This window comes from Pygoscelis adeliae, unplaced genomic scaffold, assembly GCF_000699105.1.
Source record: "Pygoscelis adeliae isolate BGI_AS28 unplaced genomic scaffold, ASM69910v1 Scaffold135, whole genome shotgun sequence".
Taxonomy (NCBI): Eukaryota; Metazoa; Chordata; class Aves; order Sphenisciformes; family Spheniscidae; genus Pygoscelis; species Pygoscelis adeliae.
The window spans coordinates 3,483,520-3,500,778 of NW_008824908.1; the positions used below are offsets into that span (position 1 = coordinate 3,483,520).

At 42.8% G+C, this 17,259-nt stretch overlaps 1 protein-coding gene across 1 annotated transcript in view; it reads right to left on the reverse strand.

Annotated features, from left to right (window-relative positions):
• The window catches only part of TMEFF1 (transmembrane protein with EGF-like and two follistatin-like domains 1), a 54,728-nt gene extending 37,852 nt beyond the window's left edge, over positions 1-16,876 (reverse strand). The window contains exons 1-4 of the mRNA XM_009324951.1: positions 16,843-16,876; positions 16,397-16,506; positions 11,709-11,838; positions 3,205-3,231 (exon numbers count right to left, since the gene is read on the reverse strand). Of these exons, the coding sequence (XP_009323226.1) occupies positions 3,205-3,231; positions 11,709-11,838; positions 16,397-16,506; positions 16,843-16,876 (301 nt within the window). The remainder of the gene's footprint in view (positions 1-3,204; positions 3,232-11,708; positions 11,839-16,396; positions 16,507-16,842) is intronic.
• Between the last annotated feature and the right edge of the window lie 383 nt (positions 16,877-17,259).

Consider the following 17,259-nt stretch of genomic DNA (forward strand, 5'->3'; position numbering starts at 1 on the left):
ACCACTCAGCTTGGTGTCATCTGCAAACTTGCTGAGGGTGCACTCGATCCCACTGTCTATGTCATTGATGAAGATATTAAACAGTACCGGTCCCAATACAGACCCCTGACGGACACCACTCGTCACCAATCTCCACCTGGACATTGAGCTGTTGACCACTACCCTCTGGATGCGACCATCTAACCAATTCTTCACCTACCGGACAGTCCACCCATCAAATCCATACCTCTCCAATTTAGAGAGAAGGATGTTGTGGGGGATCATGTCAAAGGCCTTACAGAGGTCCAGATAGACGACATCTGTAGGCCTTCCTGTGTCTGCTGATGTAGTCACTCCATCATAGAAGGCCACTAGGTTGGTCAAGCAGGACTTGCCCTTGGTGAAGCCATGCTGGCTGCCTCAAATCACCTCCCTGTCCTCCATGTGCCTTAGCATAGCTTCCAGGAGGATCTGTTCCATGATCTTCCCAGGCACAGACGTGAGACTGACTGGCCTATAGTTCCCATTTAGTATGATACTAAATGATCAGGCCTGGCTGATTATTATATCTCAGCATGTCCTGGCTTTCTCGGGAAGAAAACAGGGAGGGTTGGTCCAGGAAGGAGTTGTGCTGTGCTCCAGTCAGTCCCGTAGCTGGAATAACCAGGGAGGCAGGACTGTGGTGTGCACCAGGGAGCACCCCGACCCTACAGGTCACCCTCTACCCGGGTTCCTGCCCTTCTTCCTTGTCTGGATCCCAAACAACGCACCTCCATCCTCAATAGGTTCAGCATTCTTTTAGAAGTTTGGTTTTAATTCTAAATTCCCTTAACTTGTAATATGACTTTGATGTTTTTAATGTCTCCTTGTAACACTTTTACAGTTACTTGAATAATGGAACAAAAACAATTCCAGATACAAAAATATTGTGAGTACAAAAGTATTCTTGAGTTTTTGGCCAGAGCAGAGTTCAATAATCAAAGCAACAGTGGATTCCATCCTTTGAAGGATTGCTTTCAGACGCAGAAAATGACTCAACATGCTGAAGAGTAGCCAACTGTTCTGCAGAAGTATTACCCAACAACCAGTTTAGTGACAAAGGTGGATGGGGACAGTACTAATTCAGTGTGACACAAATAGCCTAGATGTATCCAAAAAAAGAAAAAGTGCGAAGCAGGATTTTCAATTTCTGGTTGTTTAAAATATTTTTTCTGTCTAAAATTAAGAACTAAACCCAACTGTTTTCATACTGAATAGAAGCAGGAACACTTCAGTTGGCCCAAAGGCACTCTGAAGAAAGCCAAATAAATGAAGGGCTAACGTCACAAAACTGCTGGAGGAGGTAGTGGGTATGTTGTCCCTTCTTTATTCAATACCCAGGCAGTGCAGATACTCACCTGGGGCCAAGGGACCCAGATTCAATTCTTTCTGCCTGAAGTGAACTGAACCTATGTATTCCACCTCCCAAGACAATGCACTAACCACTGCTATGAGGTAGCGCAGAGGGACCACCAAATCTCCTCAGCCGATGATATTCTATTTTGCATAAATAATTAAAATTCACACACTGAGTCCCAGCTAACAAGGCCTTTCTATAGCATGCATCCTCCCAACCTCTAGGTTGTCGCCTTCCTCCCACTCCCTTTGTCCCAGGCGCAATGAATATTTCAAGTGAGAACAAAAACAACAGCAGCAACCAAGGGAAACCCAATTTGGACCTCTCTTACCAAGAAATGGTGGACCTGGTTCAAGTCTCCTGCCCAAATCAAGCAATGAGTATATTTGAACCTTCACCTCCTCAGTGAGCAGCCTAACCAACAAAACGCAGCATGTTCTGTCCTACTTTTCACCAAACTACTCATAAAATTACCCGAAGAATCCCCACATCTGTCAGTCAGCTGCCAATCTCTTCCAGACCAACACAGTAACATTTACAAGGGACTTTAACAGGGATTTTTGTACCCAATTGGGAAATACTGAAAAAAAATTCCCAACAGCATTCAAACATTTCTAAAACTGTTCCAAAACTAAATGTCAGATGTGGACTAAATTGCTGTCATCTGTCTCCTATAAGAAGCGCATAGCAGTTAGGAGGCAAGCAACGCTCGGCTTGCGGGGGCATCTGTAGTGGAATAACAGGCTGGGTAACGAAGGGGGAAGGAGAAGCAAACAGAGCTGGGAAAGAGCAGGATGCAATCTCAGGAAGAAGAGCTTCAGAAAAAATCACGAGTGAAGGTAAGAAGAGGCAGTGTTTGAGCAGAAAATTGTTCCTTCAGACACTGCTCCAAAAGGAAACAAAGGTGAGAAGGGCCATGTGCTAGCAGCCCAGGAATTTACTGATAGCATCTTATTAAAGGGGAGGGAAATGCCTCCCCTTCACTCGATACATGAAAAAAGAGGGAGCTAGCTCCTGATTTTTGGAAAGTTAACTGTTGTGTTCAGCCACACAGTAATGCCATTGATTGATTGTTTTCCACAAAAGCACATTTTCATGTAGCTATACAAGATTTCTGATATTTCAAAACTCAGTCCCATCAGTATGAACTGATGCATAATGGCCTTTCCATGTCCATATATATCTATATCTCACATTTTTCATTCTATATGTAATCTTGCTAGTAGTATCAAAGATAAATTAAGATTAAATTACTTTTTTTTTTTTTAAATCCTTGGAAGAAGGTTAAGATGTGTTCAAAGATAGGAACACTTCTACTAGTACCAGCTGTGCTACATCCCTTCTTTGAATATACAGCTTTGAACAGAAACACATAAAATATTTGGTAAAAACAGATATCATACTGTAATCATTATATATTTTAGGGAACATGTTTGACCAAGGATAAAGTAGTAACTAGACATTGTAGACACTAAGGCAATGAATGCAAGGGAAAAAAAGGTAAGAAATTTATTGTGAATGGACATTTCCAGGAGCAAAATACAGGTGAAAGAGGGATCTTAATATTACACTATATTGCTGCCATTAAATGAAAAATTACATCAGTCAAATCTGAAAGAACAACATTGGTCAAATGCACACTACAACCTATTCCTATACAAATACTGTTCTGAGATGGTCAGATAACACTGCAACGTTAAAGCTTATTTTTAAGTTGTCATAATTTTTCCTTAATTCATGTGGTATACAGCAACCATGTACATAAAACTGACACACATATAGTAAAAAAGAAAGACCAAAAGCAAGTGTAACTGGGGTTTGGTACTCACCTCCTTCTCCTGACCCAGAGCCATTATCTGAAAAGAAACAGAGGGGGAGAAAAAAAAGAAAGCAAATGAAAATATTGCTCCAGGAGCAGCTGTTCAGCACCTTGTCACTGTAAAACATTATACAGGTGTTACATTTCATAAGCCAGGTGTAAAAACAAACATCCCACATAAAGTCTGGCATCCTTTAGTACAGTTTGTCCATGCTTACTGTGCCCTACTCTCTCTGTCATATCCCTGTCAAGATATTTTTACTCAAGGAACAAGATCATTCAGCACTGAAAACTAAATTGCTTTCTTAGCCTTTTTTCCACTGTTAGAGATTCGAATTTTTTAAACCCGAAACAGATGAAGAGTACAGAGTCTGATTTTTGGAATATTTATTTTTTTTACCCTCTGGCCCTGGGAGTGGTACATGAAGTACTATATAAATGAAGTACTATATATTACATGAATAATATATAAATCACCTGACTGCAGAAGTACCTCCAGAAGACAACTGGTCCTCAAAGTAAAGTTGGTTTAAGTCATCTAATTACAAAATAGCTCCTCTCAGCTGAGTCAATCACTTTGTATAAGGATGCTCTAATGGCATAGTTATTTCATTGACATTAGACTGACTGGATTAGCATCTGATGAGTGACAGCTTGTGGCTGCATCGCCTTTGCATTAGCAGTTCAAGCATCAGCAGGACTTGAGCTTCCTCACCACCCCAGGCCAACTAAGTCCACTGCAGAGCATTACAGAGCTGGCTAGGGATTTTGTACGGGGATGGGCATCCCGCTGGGCAGTGCTCTGCACAGCGTATTCAGCTAGCGCGGCAGTAAAGACAAGCCCTTAAACACACGCTCTTGAGTCACAAACCTCCCTCGGTCTTTCTTGCTCAAAGGAGGTGGAGAGGAGAGGATGAGATGGCAATTACTGTCAGTGAATTGCTCCCCATCCCTGTTAGCTCAACTTCTCTGGAAGATGAGAGGAGCAGAGCGCACACACTGCTCGTCCCACACCTCTCCTTTCATGCCTGCTTTGGTGATGGAGAAGGCAGCTGAATTTATTTCCACAAATCTGAAAGAAGAAGGAGACCAGAGAGAGGAGCGGGGTTCTTACTTCCACGTATGAGCTCGTTCACATCAGAGGAAAAACCAAACCCTCCGTTTGCTCAGTTCCCTCCCCCTGCTTTTTCTTTAAGCAGCTATATTGCTAAGAATAATTCCCTCTAGTGCGTGGATGAAAGTGTGAAATTCCACGTTACTGGGTCACTTCACACATTAAAAATAATCTCCTCTCACATGGAGTATCAGGAATAGAGACTTTTTTTACCTCCGCCTAAATTTTCCTTTCTTTCCTCCTATACCACTATTCCATGCCTAATAGACTGAGCTTATTACCTTACAGAAATGAATGCAAAAACAGAAGGGCTCTTGTTCCATCAATGGTGACCCACTTTACTGACAAAGCAGACAATCCCATATAAAATGTCACTGTTGAGTCACTGAGAAATATGCTTTATGATGCAGTATTCCTTCATTAAGAAATTCGAAGGAGTACAATTTACTTATATGAGGTAAGTATATCGGCTTATTTGTAGTGGTGAAATTGTGTCATAAGCTGTTCTGGGCGAGAGAAGGCTGACATACAAACATGAGCAAGTTCAACATGTAATTCATATAAAAAACAAAGGCTAAAGTGTCTCAAAGAAATTTGACTTGTTCCATGTTTTTATTTCCAACTCTCACTCTCCGACTGCTTTCCCCTGCGCATTCAGCCCTGAGGCGAGAAACGCTGCTCAGCTCCAGCATGAGGGGCTCCAGTCATACCACAAGATGTGTATGCTGTGCGGTAGGGGAGGTACCATCACACAGACAGTACGAGCTGTAACGAGGGAGTCTTGCAAATGACAGAGGTGATGCTCAGACCACCCGTCTCTATAGACCACTGGGTTGATATACGTGAAGTCCACAGGCAACTCTGTCTCCACTTGGCAGGACATCCTAGTTAGGGGATAGATCCACTCCGGTTTCTCTGGGCTTTCAGATCTCATGAAATCATAAGAAAAGAGTGTCATCCTCTATTAACACTTTGCATCATTTTCAACTTTTCACTGGGAGCTCGTGCCTCCCCTCTGAGCCTGGGAGCTGTGCTAGGAGTCTTGTCTCCAGGGTAGCCGTGATAAACTAAGCCGGTGTTCCTGCTTTTTCCTGAGTCTTGGCTAGATTTTCCCAAGCAGCTGCTGGTTAAAAAAGTAGCAATTTTTGCGAGCTTACTTGGACAAGCAGTCCTGCTCTTTTCAGGCCCTTAACCAATTCAGGATTTCCAAAAGTGGTCTCCATGCACCAAGACCTGGCAAGAAAGATGCTCAAACAAGTGAGGAAGCTGGACAGAAATAGCATCCCCCCCAGCCACAGGTCAGTAATTAGAGAGTGAGTGACTGAACTCTCTCTTTACTTAAGCCACCCTTTTCCAAACAGACTTATAAAAATATGCTTATACACAAATGTACAGGCTTCTGCTGCGAGCTGCTTTTATCCATGAAGGAGTTTCTGGATGAAATACAGAAAGAAGCACTTGGATCAGACACAGCATCTGAATGCTGTAAGCATTAGCCTACAGTCAGAATCCCTTTTTTTTTGTTTTCTCTGAACAGGAGCCATTTCTGTACCATGGGTCTGCTTTGGTACAGAGGCAGAAGGTACACTCTCCAAACGCAAAAGAGCCTGCAGCCTCTCTCATTCAGGAGGGATGGCTTTTAACTCAAACTAGCATGAAAATTGAACCCATCCCTTCCCATTTAGGGCAACAGCTCCAAACTGCTAAGTACAAACAGGAGGACGAACAGTCCACTGACAAATTTTAAGCAAGCAGACCCTTCCACATGATTCACATGGGGCAGGTGATCCAGTGGGCACCTCCAGGGCAAAACCTATCGGATCCTGCTCACAGAGAAGCAGGCAAAGAAATACCAAAATGCTGCACCTTTTTTTAGATCTATGTAAGAAACAGGTCAGCAGCTATTCAGTTGCAGGCAGAACAAAACACGTCTTGACACATCAGAGGTAAAACTGTACGCCATGCTTCACAAAACAAAGCCAAAAAATGATGTTTTTGTGGAATTTAGGTATTGCAAGGTTTAGCTGACAGCTGAGAGGGGACTTCCAGCTTCTGAACTTTGGCACCCAAGAGTTATTATACTCTTTATACCCAAGTCTTGGGTTTTCCCCTAAAGCTTTTGGGATACAGCTGTGGGTTTTTTTAGTACAAAGACAGTACACGTGCCACTTGTTTGCATTAAGCAGAAATCGGTCTTCCCACACCAGCACTCCAGAAACTTCACTGAGCAGGTCCTGGATAATGTCTCTTTTATTCAATTATCTTCAGTTACTCATCTTACAAAACAGAACTGGAAGAGAGAAAGGGCAGCTGCTATCTCAAGTCGTAGTTCCTTGTTAGCTAACTATACTCTGCCTGGATTTCCCGGTTAACAGAGCTAATGAAGCAGCCCTCTGCATAGTGGGACAGGGCAAGCTTTCTGCAGTCTAACCCGGGGTACACAAGAGTGCCTCCAGGTAAAGATTGGATAAAATTGTAAAGAACTTGCTACCGAAGGAGAACATCCTGATCTACAGCTAGCACTAGACAGAGCGATGAGAGTGCTGTTGCATTGCCCAGTGAGAGCTTTTAACTTTTGCTCTTTCCTCAGCACTGTGCGATCCTCCATCGGCTCCTGCAGCAGTGCAGACCCCTGAAATCTCCCAACAGCAGTGCAATGGCCAGTGTTCCGAAAGAGATCTGAAATCAGCACAGACCACTTCAAGCCACCAGCCAGAGCAAAGACCAAAGCAAAGCAAGCTCCAACTTCCCACTGCTGGCAGCAGAGCGGAGCTCACGCTGCTGCGCAAAAGCGGCTTGTGAAGGAGCATGCGAGCTTAGCCACCCCACGCTCGCAGCAGCAGCAGCAGCAGCAGCAGCAGGAGCAGAGCAGCAGCACAGCAGCAGCAGCAGCAGCAGCAGCTCAGCCCTCCTCCTGCTGGGTTTGTATCCCCACCCTCCAGGAGCAGGACTGCCTGCTAGCAATTACCCTTGATTTTGATATGCCAGCAGGAGCTTTTGGGGAGGAATGCTGACAAGCCTAATTGCCAGTAGCTGCAAGGCCTCTGCCTGCTGGAGATAGGCTTTTAACCTCCGCCTTGCCAGGCTGTGTGTATGGAATGTCTATTTGCCTTGACATCTTCAGGTGAAAGGAATTTGCTACCACATCACCCTGGTAGCCATTTCCTGCTTAATTATGCCATGAAAAAAAAAAAAAAGTACAGGATATTAAATTCTGGCATGTGTTGATGAGGTATGTCTGGGTATGCCTTGTTCTTTCTTCCCAAACATTTCCTAATAACTGAAGGGTGACACTGTGCTGTCGCAAACCCTCCTCGCAGGCTGGACAGGAAAGCTCCTGCACTGAACTGAACCTGGGAGTAAGGGTCTCGGTCAGCTCTCAGAATGAACGTATGTTTTTATAGCAGGTTTTCAGGTTTGTTATGGCTTTCTTGCTAGTGCATAAAGAGTTATTTTCACACTTTCTTAATCTAGAATTGAGTTGCCTAGCATTTCTTCCTTAACTCCCTCAAAAGGATTAAACTGAGGTTATTCTATTTCTTTTCAGGACAATGTGTGCATCTAATTGTGCTTCACTGTAAGCCTCCCACAAAAAAAACACTTCCTGTAAAAACCTGTGTATTCAAATTCAGGGTAAGAGTTTGATTGCTTCAGACTGAAGGACACTAAGTTAAAGCCCCTCTTCAGAGAATCATTCCTTAAATCTAACAGGACTACAGTGTTTGTTTCTAGTTCTGCAAATAGCTTTTTTTTTAGCATTAGAAATCCCAGTAGAAAAAGCAATGGACCGTGCCTTCCAAATATATACAGTACACTGAGAACATGTAAGTACAATATATCAAGTACTGCATCATTGTGTGGTTACATTTTCATGTGCACATAATATAAATCTGACAGCAGTCAAAATCGTGGCTCTGTGTGCGGGCTAACAGGAACACACATTCTTAGAAACTGTAAAGGTCTATTTCTTATTTACTAAATTATTTTATTTAAACTAATAAAAGACAATAAATTCACCAACAGAAGGATGCAGAAGAAATCAAGGGACTTGGTGACACTCCTCCTCAATGCTCTGAACGCCTGGTTTCTTAAATCTGTTTAGCAAGCCAGTTCAGGATAACCTCCAGTAGAGGATGGCATAACTTGAGTGAATTTCAATGTAATGTCACCCTTTATGAACTGATAAAGGTTTCAGGTCACCTGCAAGACCGCCGATGCTGTGAGCCTGGCAGGAGTCCGGGTGTAGGTGTTGCTATCTCCCCATGCCCTGCTGGATGGTCCCATCTCTGCATTTGGTTGTGGGCTGAACTGCAAACAGGGAACCGATAAGCGTGAGAAATAAAAAACAAAAGGAACAGGCTGGGGCAGTGCTCTGATCTTGTTCATAACATAATCCCTCAGAGCAAGGAGGAGAAGCTGTGGAAGATGGGAATTACTACCAGCGGGGCCTTTGCTTCGCAGCCCTGTTCGTCTCTATCCAGTCACAGGCAAGGTGATTGCTTCTTTATGAATGCCAAAGGCCAGGTTAGGTGTAGACAAAAATTCTATACAGTTTGATTTGACCCATCGTTTCTCAATGGTATATTAAGGTATTAGGCAAAGAGAACACTAAAGCTGCATTTCACTCATTTTCCTAGTTTCTCTGCATTTTGCAACGTGGGGCTACATGCATTGGCTGCAACCCACAGACCCTCGTCAGCCACAGCTTGTGCGAGGGGTAATTAGGCATAGAAACACCTCTGTAAACCCGGTATTTTGAAAAAAACCCACCAATGTCCCTTCAGTGAAAAATAGGCTTTGATAATGTTAAGACCTGTATACGCAGTCCTGAAAACTTCAGCCATACATTCTCTTACCTTTCTCTAAAACACCATTTTTAATGTCAAAACTTGCATTTTGTTCATTCCTAAAGCACCTATGATTGACTCTTTTTTTTTAACGCTGCTTATTTTAGGATCTTGCAACTCTGACAGCACTCGGACAAAAGAAATTATGCTGTTAAATCACCCATGGCTGTAAAATTTAATCAAAATGTTACCTGCCAAGAAACAGGTCTGACTAAATCACTCAGTGTAGTCTGTTTCAGTGCCATAGCTTCAGAAGGTATCAATCCCTAGCAAACGGGAAGTATTTAATTGTTGTGTGAGGTTCAGAAGTCTGACGTACTTTAAATATTAAATAGTTGTTACCACACTATGGGGGAATTTCGCCCTACTGTCTCGGGTACGTCCCGGATGAAGCTTTGCTATGAAAAACCGAAACCCTGATAGGAAACTGGTGAATCTATACTCAGCTCCCAATGACGTCCCAGGACACAGCATTTTCATAGCAAATTCGCAAGCACCCGGTGAAAATGAATGGGGGTCTGTAAAGGATTTTTTAATTTGGGCATTTGATTCTCAACATACATGTGTTACAGGTCAAGAGTACAAATACATTGACTTCTTGATGACCAGGGCATGGACAGGTTCCAGAGGATGGCTTTTATCATCTAATATTTTCACATCAGCCGGAGCATGTCAGACACTCGGGGTCGCAGGTACGGTTCTGGTAGAGCCCTGCTGAAGCGCTTTAAATCGTGCCAGTGTAAATGCAGTAGGCAGCCTGAATTGCATCCTCAGTTTTGGAAATGTGTTCTCAGTACCTTCTGATCAATTGTGTCTCAGCACGTGTCTTGATCTATTACACTAAGTGCTAAAAATTATGCTGTGTTTCCTAGGTTTTATGTAGGACTTAAAGAAAAGAAGAGGGAGGTAAAAAAAAAAATCCCAGACTAGCTGAGTAATGTAGTAATTAGCTGCAAGCAACCTGAGACTGAGAAGAATCAATTTTTCATTTCAAAATGTCTTTTTCTTAGTAGGGTAGAATGTGTATAAAAATAATCACTTTTTTTTGTTGTTCCCAAAACATTATCCTAGGATTTTATTTTAGTGAGGGAAAGAAATTTTCATGTTGTGAGTCTATTTCTTAAAATAATTTGAGCATGAAATAAAAAAAAATATTTACTTATACATCCTCCATTCAAGCCTTCATACTTCTTGGGTGTTGTTATAGGCATATGTGAGTGCTCCAAAACTGTAATGCATTTTTTTCCTATTTCTGCAGCCTCTGGAGATAATTTACAGGTGGGAAATTGAGAAAGAAGGTAGATTCAGTCATCTGCCTGAGGTATGCTGGAATTACGCAGCTGAGCTGGGCACAAAACGCAGGTTTCCTTCAGTTCTAGGACCAACGTCATAGATCGTTTTGGACCTTGGTCAACAACCCCAAATCTCAGTATAGGTCTGTGCTGCAGTCAACGGCATTAGAGCAGCTCATGTAAAACACAGCCACGCTGCATTTAAATGAGGTAGCTCCGGGCCTGGCAGCAGCAGCAAGGAACCTGGCCTAGGTACACTGCCCAAATATTTACCCTAATTTCCAGATAGGCTATTGCAGCTACCAGGGAGTTCCAGGCTGCTACCTCTAAATTGTCATCGATAACTAGACTAGAGAATGTAAAGCTAGCTAGGAGTGTGCACCTGACCTGTAATCATGCTTTTGGCTGCCATACAGATGTAACCTTGCTTAGGCTATTCCCAGTAACTATTGTCTATCAAAAGATGAGGGATGTCCCACAACTTAAAATTTTTTGTGTGTTATTTACGTACCAAAGAATACAGTTGTTGATGCTACTGAGTCATTTAATTTAATTCTGAGAAAGCCAGCCACGTGTCTGGTCTCACCAGCACTGAATCTGTCCAGAGGTTCAGAAGGCCTCTGGTGGCTAAAGTTTCTGTGTCCAAGAGCATGTTGCATATTCAAGACAGCGAAAGCCCATCCCATGTATCTTAAGTGTGTGGAAAATCTGTGTTTTAAGTGTGTGGAAAGACAGAAAAGGGTAGTCCGTTAGAAATGCGAGGTACAATGATTTTGTAAGAGTTACGCATATCTTCGATGTAATGACCCAAAGTGAAATTAGTCAAAGACGATGCCTTGGATACGGGCAGAGTGGCAGTCGGGATGATCAGTGTCACTTGCTGGATGTCATGCTAATTCTGTACATCCAAAAAATGAGTCCTAAAGAAATGACTAATTTGGAGTCTGCTCCAAATTTGTTGTAAGCCTTTTGATGAATATATCAAGGCTCCTCTATACGCACAACAGAAGCATTCACAAACTATTTTCTCAGATAAAGTATTTCTACTTTTAATGTTTATTTATTAACTTGTTAGCATATCAGAAGATCTATCAGGTTTCTTCTCCATAACTATATTCCATCGCTAAAGAGGACTTGGGGTTTCCACATTGTCTCATTCTAGGAAAAGCATGGAAATTAAAATCTCTGGAATTAAGGGCAAAGCTAAAGAGCTAACCATATAACATCATTCATTAGTGACACAAAGTGATGTTTTACATACCAGAATAACAAGGTCCTCTTGATACCACTGTTATCTCTTTCTGATGCTTGCAAGCAGCTCTCCTGAGGAAGCATTCATTTTGGTAAGTGTCTCCATTTGATCCACAAACAGGAATATAGTTTGTGTGACACTGAAAAAGAAATTATTAAGTAACTCAGTCACAAAAAATCATGTGATTAATCTCAACTGCATATTAACATACAGGAAGATAGTTGTGTAAATATGAATTACTAGCAGTAACTTATAACACCGTTCACTAAAGGAAGATTGAAAATATATTAGTTTCTCAATATCACTGTATGTATTCCTTTCAGATCACTGAAATAATAGTCCAACTCCGTATGGGCTGAACATAGGAATTCAGTAGGAAAGATTAAAAGAACAAAATAACTACAGTGGGACTCAGTAGTGGCTAGAGGGAATATGACAAGCATCTAGAAGTATTTGAAGGATAAACACACTGAGAAAGGAGAAAACTTCTTCAAGGTAATACAAGAATGTATGACTAGGCACAGTGGGATGAAACTGAGCAAAGGAAAATTTAAGGCGAACAGTGCTTAAGGGGAGATTTGCTAATTTTTTGATTGTAGAGAGATCTTTCAGGGGAGGTGGAAAACAATGACCATCCCCATTAAATTCATGAGCATCATGAGTCTGTTTTACTTGGTCAACAACTATAATAATGCTTTTGTATTACTATACTGAAAAATTTTGAGCTTAAAGTCAGTAGCATTGGTACATTTAATAAAAAGAAAGGAAGAAAGGAAAACATCATTCAGAATGGCTTTGGCAGGAGCAGCCTGTATTTTGCTATTTTCTTACATTCTAAGCAAGACGGATTATATACCCCTTGCGTGTATAATGTGTGTTAAAATGCTGGGAAACACACTGAGAAAACCAATGCACCTAACACCTGCGAGCGCTGCACCGCTCCACCTGCGAGCACTGCACCGCTCTCTGCTGAACTGGAGATCCAAACCCCGCTTCACTGCGTGGAAAAGGAGATGTTGCCCTGTTTGGGGCTGCAATGGTAGCTGTAATTCCAGAGACCTTTTGCATCTTTAAAACCCTGAGGCAAAAAAACCCAAACAACAAAAAGAAATTAAGAAAGACACAGACTAGCCACCAAATTATTAACCATATAAAGTGTATGATTAAACTGGTATAGTTCAACCAGTGAGAGCTCACACAGAAATAGCAGCATTAGTTAAGCTAAACTGCCCCAAAAGGACAAGAGTCTCTTCTCCAAATTCCAAATGACAGCCTCTGCCACAACAGTTTCTTTGTGCTTTGGCATACACAAACCTGAAAATACTCAATTTTTAAAACATAATTTTGAAGCTAATTATCCTTTGTCATCCTGCCATAGACGACCAACCGAGAACGAACTAAGCATGCACGGACAGAAATAAATCATGCTGCCAGCTCTGAAAACGATTTATAGCAGTTTTGTAATACTTTCCCATAGTGAGTAGCTCTCAGACATTCAACCACAACCGTCAGTCCTGTCATATCTCACACTGAACAGTCACTTCTAGGGAATAATTAAACAGGGGGGGAACAATACTTTCCAATAGATAATTCTCTATTCAATCTTAAAGTTGCTGTGTGATGTTTTAAAGTTGCAGGTTTCTGTCCTGAGGATAGAAAATGAGAGGTAAAGTGATTTCTTTTTTACAGTTTGGTAAGCCTTTAGCGATTTGGTACAGTGCAGCCAAAAGTTCTCATGTAAACGTCCTTTAGGAGTAGAGTTGTTTTCTTGTGAGGAAATCCTCTAATAGTTCCAATGACCAAAAGGGAGAGCATCTCTCCATGGACAGGATCTGCTCTGCACAGCATCCCGTGGGATCCATCCGGGCTCCATCCGATGCTGCATGATTGCAGGGTGCCCAGCATCTGAAGGGACGTAAGGTCTACTCGCTATCTATATTCCTTTTCCTATTCTGTCTTATTAAAGCAGTTATCTTATTAAACCATTTGTTGTCAAGCCTTCCTTACTGACATCGAAAAAGAGCCCCACGCCGGCTCTCTCTCACCTCCCCCCACCAGTCCCTAACACACTCACTGGGCGTTGATCACGTTTTAATTTAGGTTTTGTAAAACACCACCCAAATTACAGCAAAAGACCTTTCCAAAAGTTTGGTGAATTTGTGTTATCCCCCACCTCCGCTGTAATAAAAAGGGAGTTATCCTTTTTCCCGACTAGGCCTGCAGAAAGTCAGGATATCATTAAGGTCACAGCAAGCAGAGCCCAACTGAATCCTTCAGCACCTCTCCTACGGTCTAATTTGTAAATTTGATGCTGGGGAATCAAACTTCAGTATCTTGCTTTATGTTAGGTGACTTGGCAAGACAGAGAAAGCCTACAAGGTGTTCAGAGAGGTCGCGGCCCGCAGACCTCTTGCTGCCATGACATTATAGCTGTTTCAGTGACAACGCTGAAATTTGGCAGCCAGTCATCTCCAAAGGGGATCCTAGGACGAAAAACTATGACTCATTAATATTTAAAGAAGACCAAACAGTTAAGAAACGCTGCCAGGCTGGGGGTGGCAGCAGATAAGGAGGAGGAGGAAGGAGAGGCGAGAACAGAAATCTCTATGCATTTTCCCGAATCCGAGGGATGGTTTGTGCCAGCCTTGGCCTTAGTTCAGGGGCGGCTGCAAATAGCCATGCCCTTCTGTTCCCCAAAACGCCGCGCTGTCAGGCAGCCAGGGCTGCAGCCTCACACCCGGCGGCAGTCCCCCTCCAGCAGGAAAATCCTCACTTGACCAGCACCAGGACCTGACACCATTTTAATTAGGCAACTCTCCCACTAGAGTGCATTTTTCTAAAACCTGCTCTTTTAAGAGCGTGAGAAATGCCTTGCTGGATCGGACCAGGGGTCCATTTATCCACGTGCTCTGTCCCACCTGTGGGGAATAGGAAACGCACTTCAGGGAGAACAAGCTGGTACCCCCACCCCTTCCTTGCAGCGCGTGTTCAGCTAAACCACTGTACACAAATTTGCCGAATTCCTTTTCAAAGCGTTGCAATGCCTGCAAAAAAAATTACCTAGCTATCAGATAGTCTTGCACGTAGAAAACCTAACAGTTCGGGCTGGGTGTTTGTTGCCTGGGATATTTTGGTGGTGCTAGTTGCAGATGAATAATTAAGGTTGAGAGTTACAGGAAGAATTCAACCTGCTATGTCTGAAAAATACAATACCTTCTCCTCATCCTTAGCCTTCTTTCCTTAAATTTTTCAAGATGTACCAGTAAATTTATAATTAGCTTAAAAATAATATTAGTTTTAAAAATGCGTTCTTTAAGACAAAGTATCTTTTTTAGTCCTCATGACCTGAATATTAGGAAGTCATAAAATTTACCACCTACAGAAAATAAATGAAACCTTTGCTTAGCCTAGGGTTGAACGTGTTTTCCTTTTTTTTAAATCATTACTGGGTTTTGATCTTACTATTTTTCATAAATAAAAGTTACAGACAGAGTGAAGGCTGATCAATAAACCTCTTCTCCTAAGAATTTTTCCTCCCTTTAAAAGGCAGTCGGATCCCACTGTTCTTATGGGACGTAAGCTGCAGGATGCCCTCAGCATAGGTACCCACCTGAACGACACCACATCAAAAGCCAGCTCTGAAACACTGGAATCCAAAACCCGTGTAAGATCCCATACACACTGTTGCTATTCTGGTTCCCCTTGATTTATTATTTATTGGAAACAGAACACATGATTATTTTTAAAACACTGACAGATAGCCCACTCCAGGGTTGGTTGATAACACTGCCACCCCTTCTGGTTTTACCAGGAGTCTCAAAATATTTGATACATTTGTCCTGGCTATAAATGGTAAAAACAAAGAACCTCAGTATTCTCTTTTCTTTAAAAAGCGGGGGGCGGAAGGGGAGGAAGGATCACCATAACAGTTATAAAAACTGTAAACTAAAGGCTCAAAAACCAACAAAGCAATTTGAACTTGCTATTTACTACTTTTTAAAAGTTCAGAGGATATGTTTTTAATCAAATTTCCATACTTTTTTTCCCTGAGTGGGACTAATTCACTGTTTTCATTCATAAACTTCATGATCACTGGTGATCCTGTTATTATATGATTTTCAAAATGCCTTAAGAACTTCCAGGGTCTAATGTACCACATCTGGCCACCAGCAGAGCAGGAAAAAATCCTCCAAGTACTGGGTATTAGAGTAAGCAATCCATAATAAGTACTGCATTTAGATCATAAAGCTTCATCTGGTGTGTGTGACAACGCTTGGATGCCCCGCTCCTGGCCACCTCCCTTCCCGTCTCGAGTCTCGGGGCAGGATGAGGCAAGGTGGGGAGGCAGAGAGTGGGTGTCACCTGGTGCTCCCCACCTCTGCTTGTGCCGGTCGTGGGGGCTGCGGGTGCCCGGCACGTGGTGGCCCTCCGTTCTTCCCCACGTCGGTCTGTGCTGCTGGCCGACTAACCAAAACCGTGCGGGGAGCTAACGTGATGCTACATTCTCCACTTGTTCCCTGAGCGCACCCTGGTGAAGTTCAGTCACATACCACCCCAATCAGTGCCATTAAAAAGGAGCCTATGGTTGGACTATATAAGCCAGTTGATGAGCGAAATTTTTAAAGTGGTGATTCTACAAATACTTCAATATACCTGAAAGATTGGTCAGAACAAACAGAAAGGTGAGCAGCCCTTACCTGGAACTGACACGCACATTTCAAGCCATCGCCCTCTTCCTTGCACACTCCTCCATATTTACATGACGATTCATCACACACTCTTACGTCGGATTCCCTTACATTTAACTCTGCGAAAAAAATAGAAGAAGAAATTATAAAATGAGTAATTTTGGGGACTGTCTTGTCCTCAAACCCACTGAGCCCCCCCGCTGCCTTACCCCCATACAGAAATTAAAGGAAAAAGCCGGAGCTCTTCCCCGGGCTGCCCTGTGTCGGCTCCGTCCTGCTCCCCAGAGGCAGCTTTGCCTGGTTGGCACAGCGGCTGTGGCTAAACGCCGCTTCACCATGCAAACAGATACAGAGCAGGCGCATGTTTACACCGCCCAAATTCCCTTCCATGTCCCCCCTGCCAGGGATGCCCCCAGGGATGCCCCCAGTACAAAACTTTCCTCGGCAGAAGTTACGCCTAGCAGGAGACAGGACCTTTACACGAGCCATAGCCCGTGTTTCTCACCCGCTACCTCTTTTTGCCTTACTCGCCACAAAGGTCCTTGGCACAGGCTGCCCAGGGAAGTGGTTGAGTCACCATCCCTGGAAGTATTTAAAAGATAGGTAGATGAGGCGCTTAGGGACACGGTTTAGTGGGCACGGTGGTGTTGGGTTGACGGTTGGACTCGATGATCTTAAAGGTCTTTTCCAACCTTAATGACTCTATGATTCTAAGAAGAAGAAAAGCTAAAACATCAGAATTTCTCTGCCCAGTTTTCCAGTCTCCGCCTTGCCCACACTGTCATCCTTCAGACTAAAAATAAACCGAAGTGTGTTTAAACTATTATAATTTGCTTGCACTGTAGGAGCCAGAGTAATGAACCAGAGCCCTC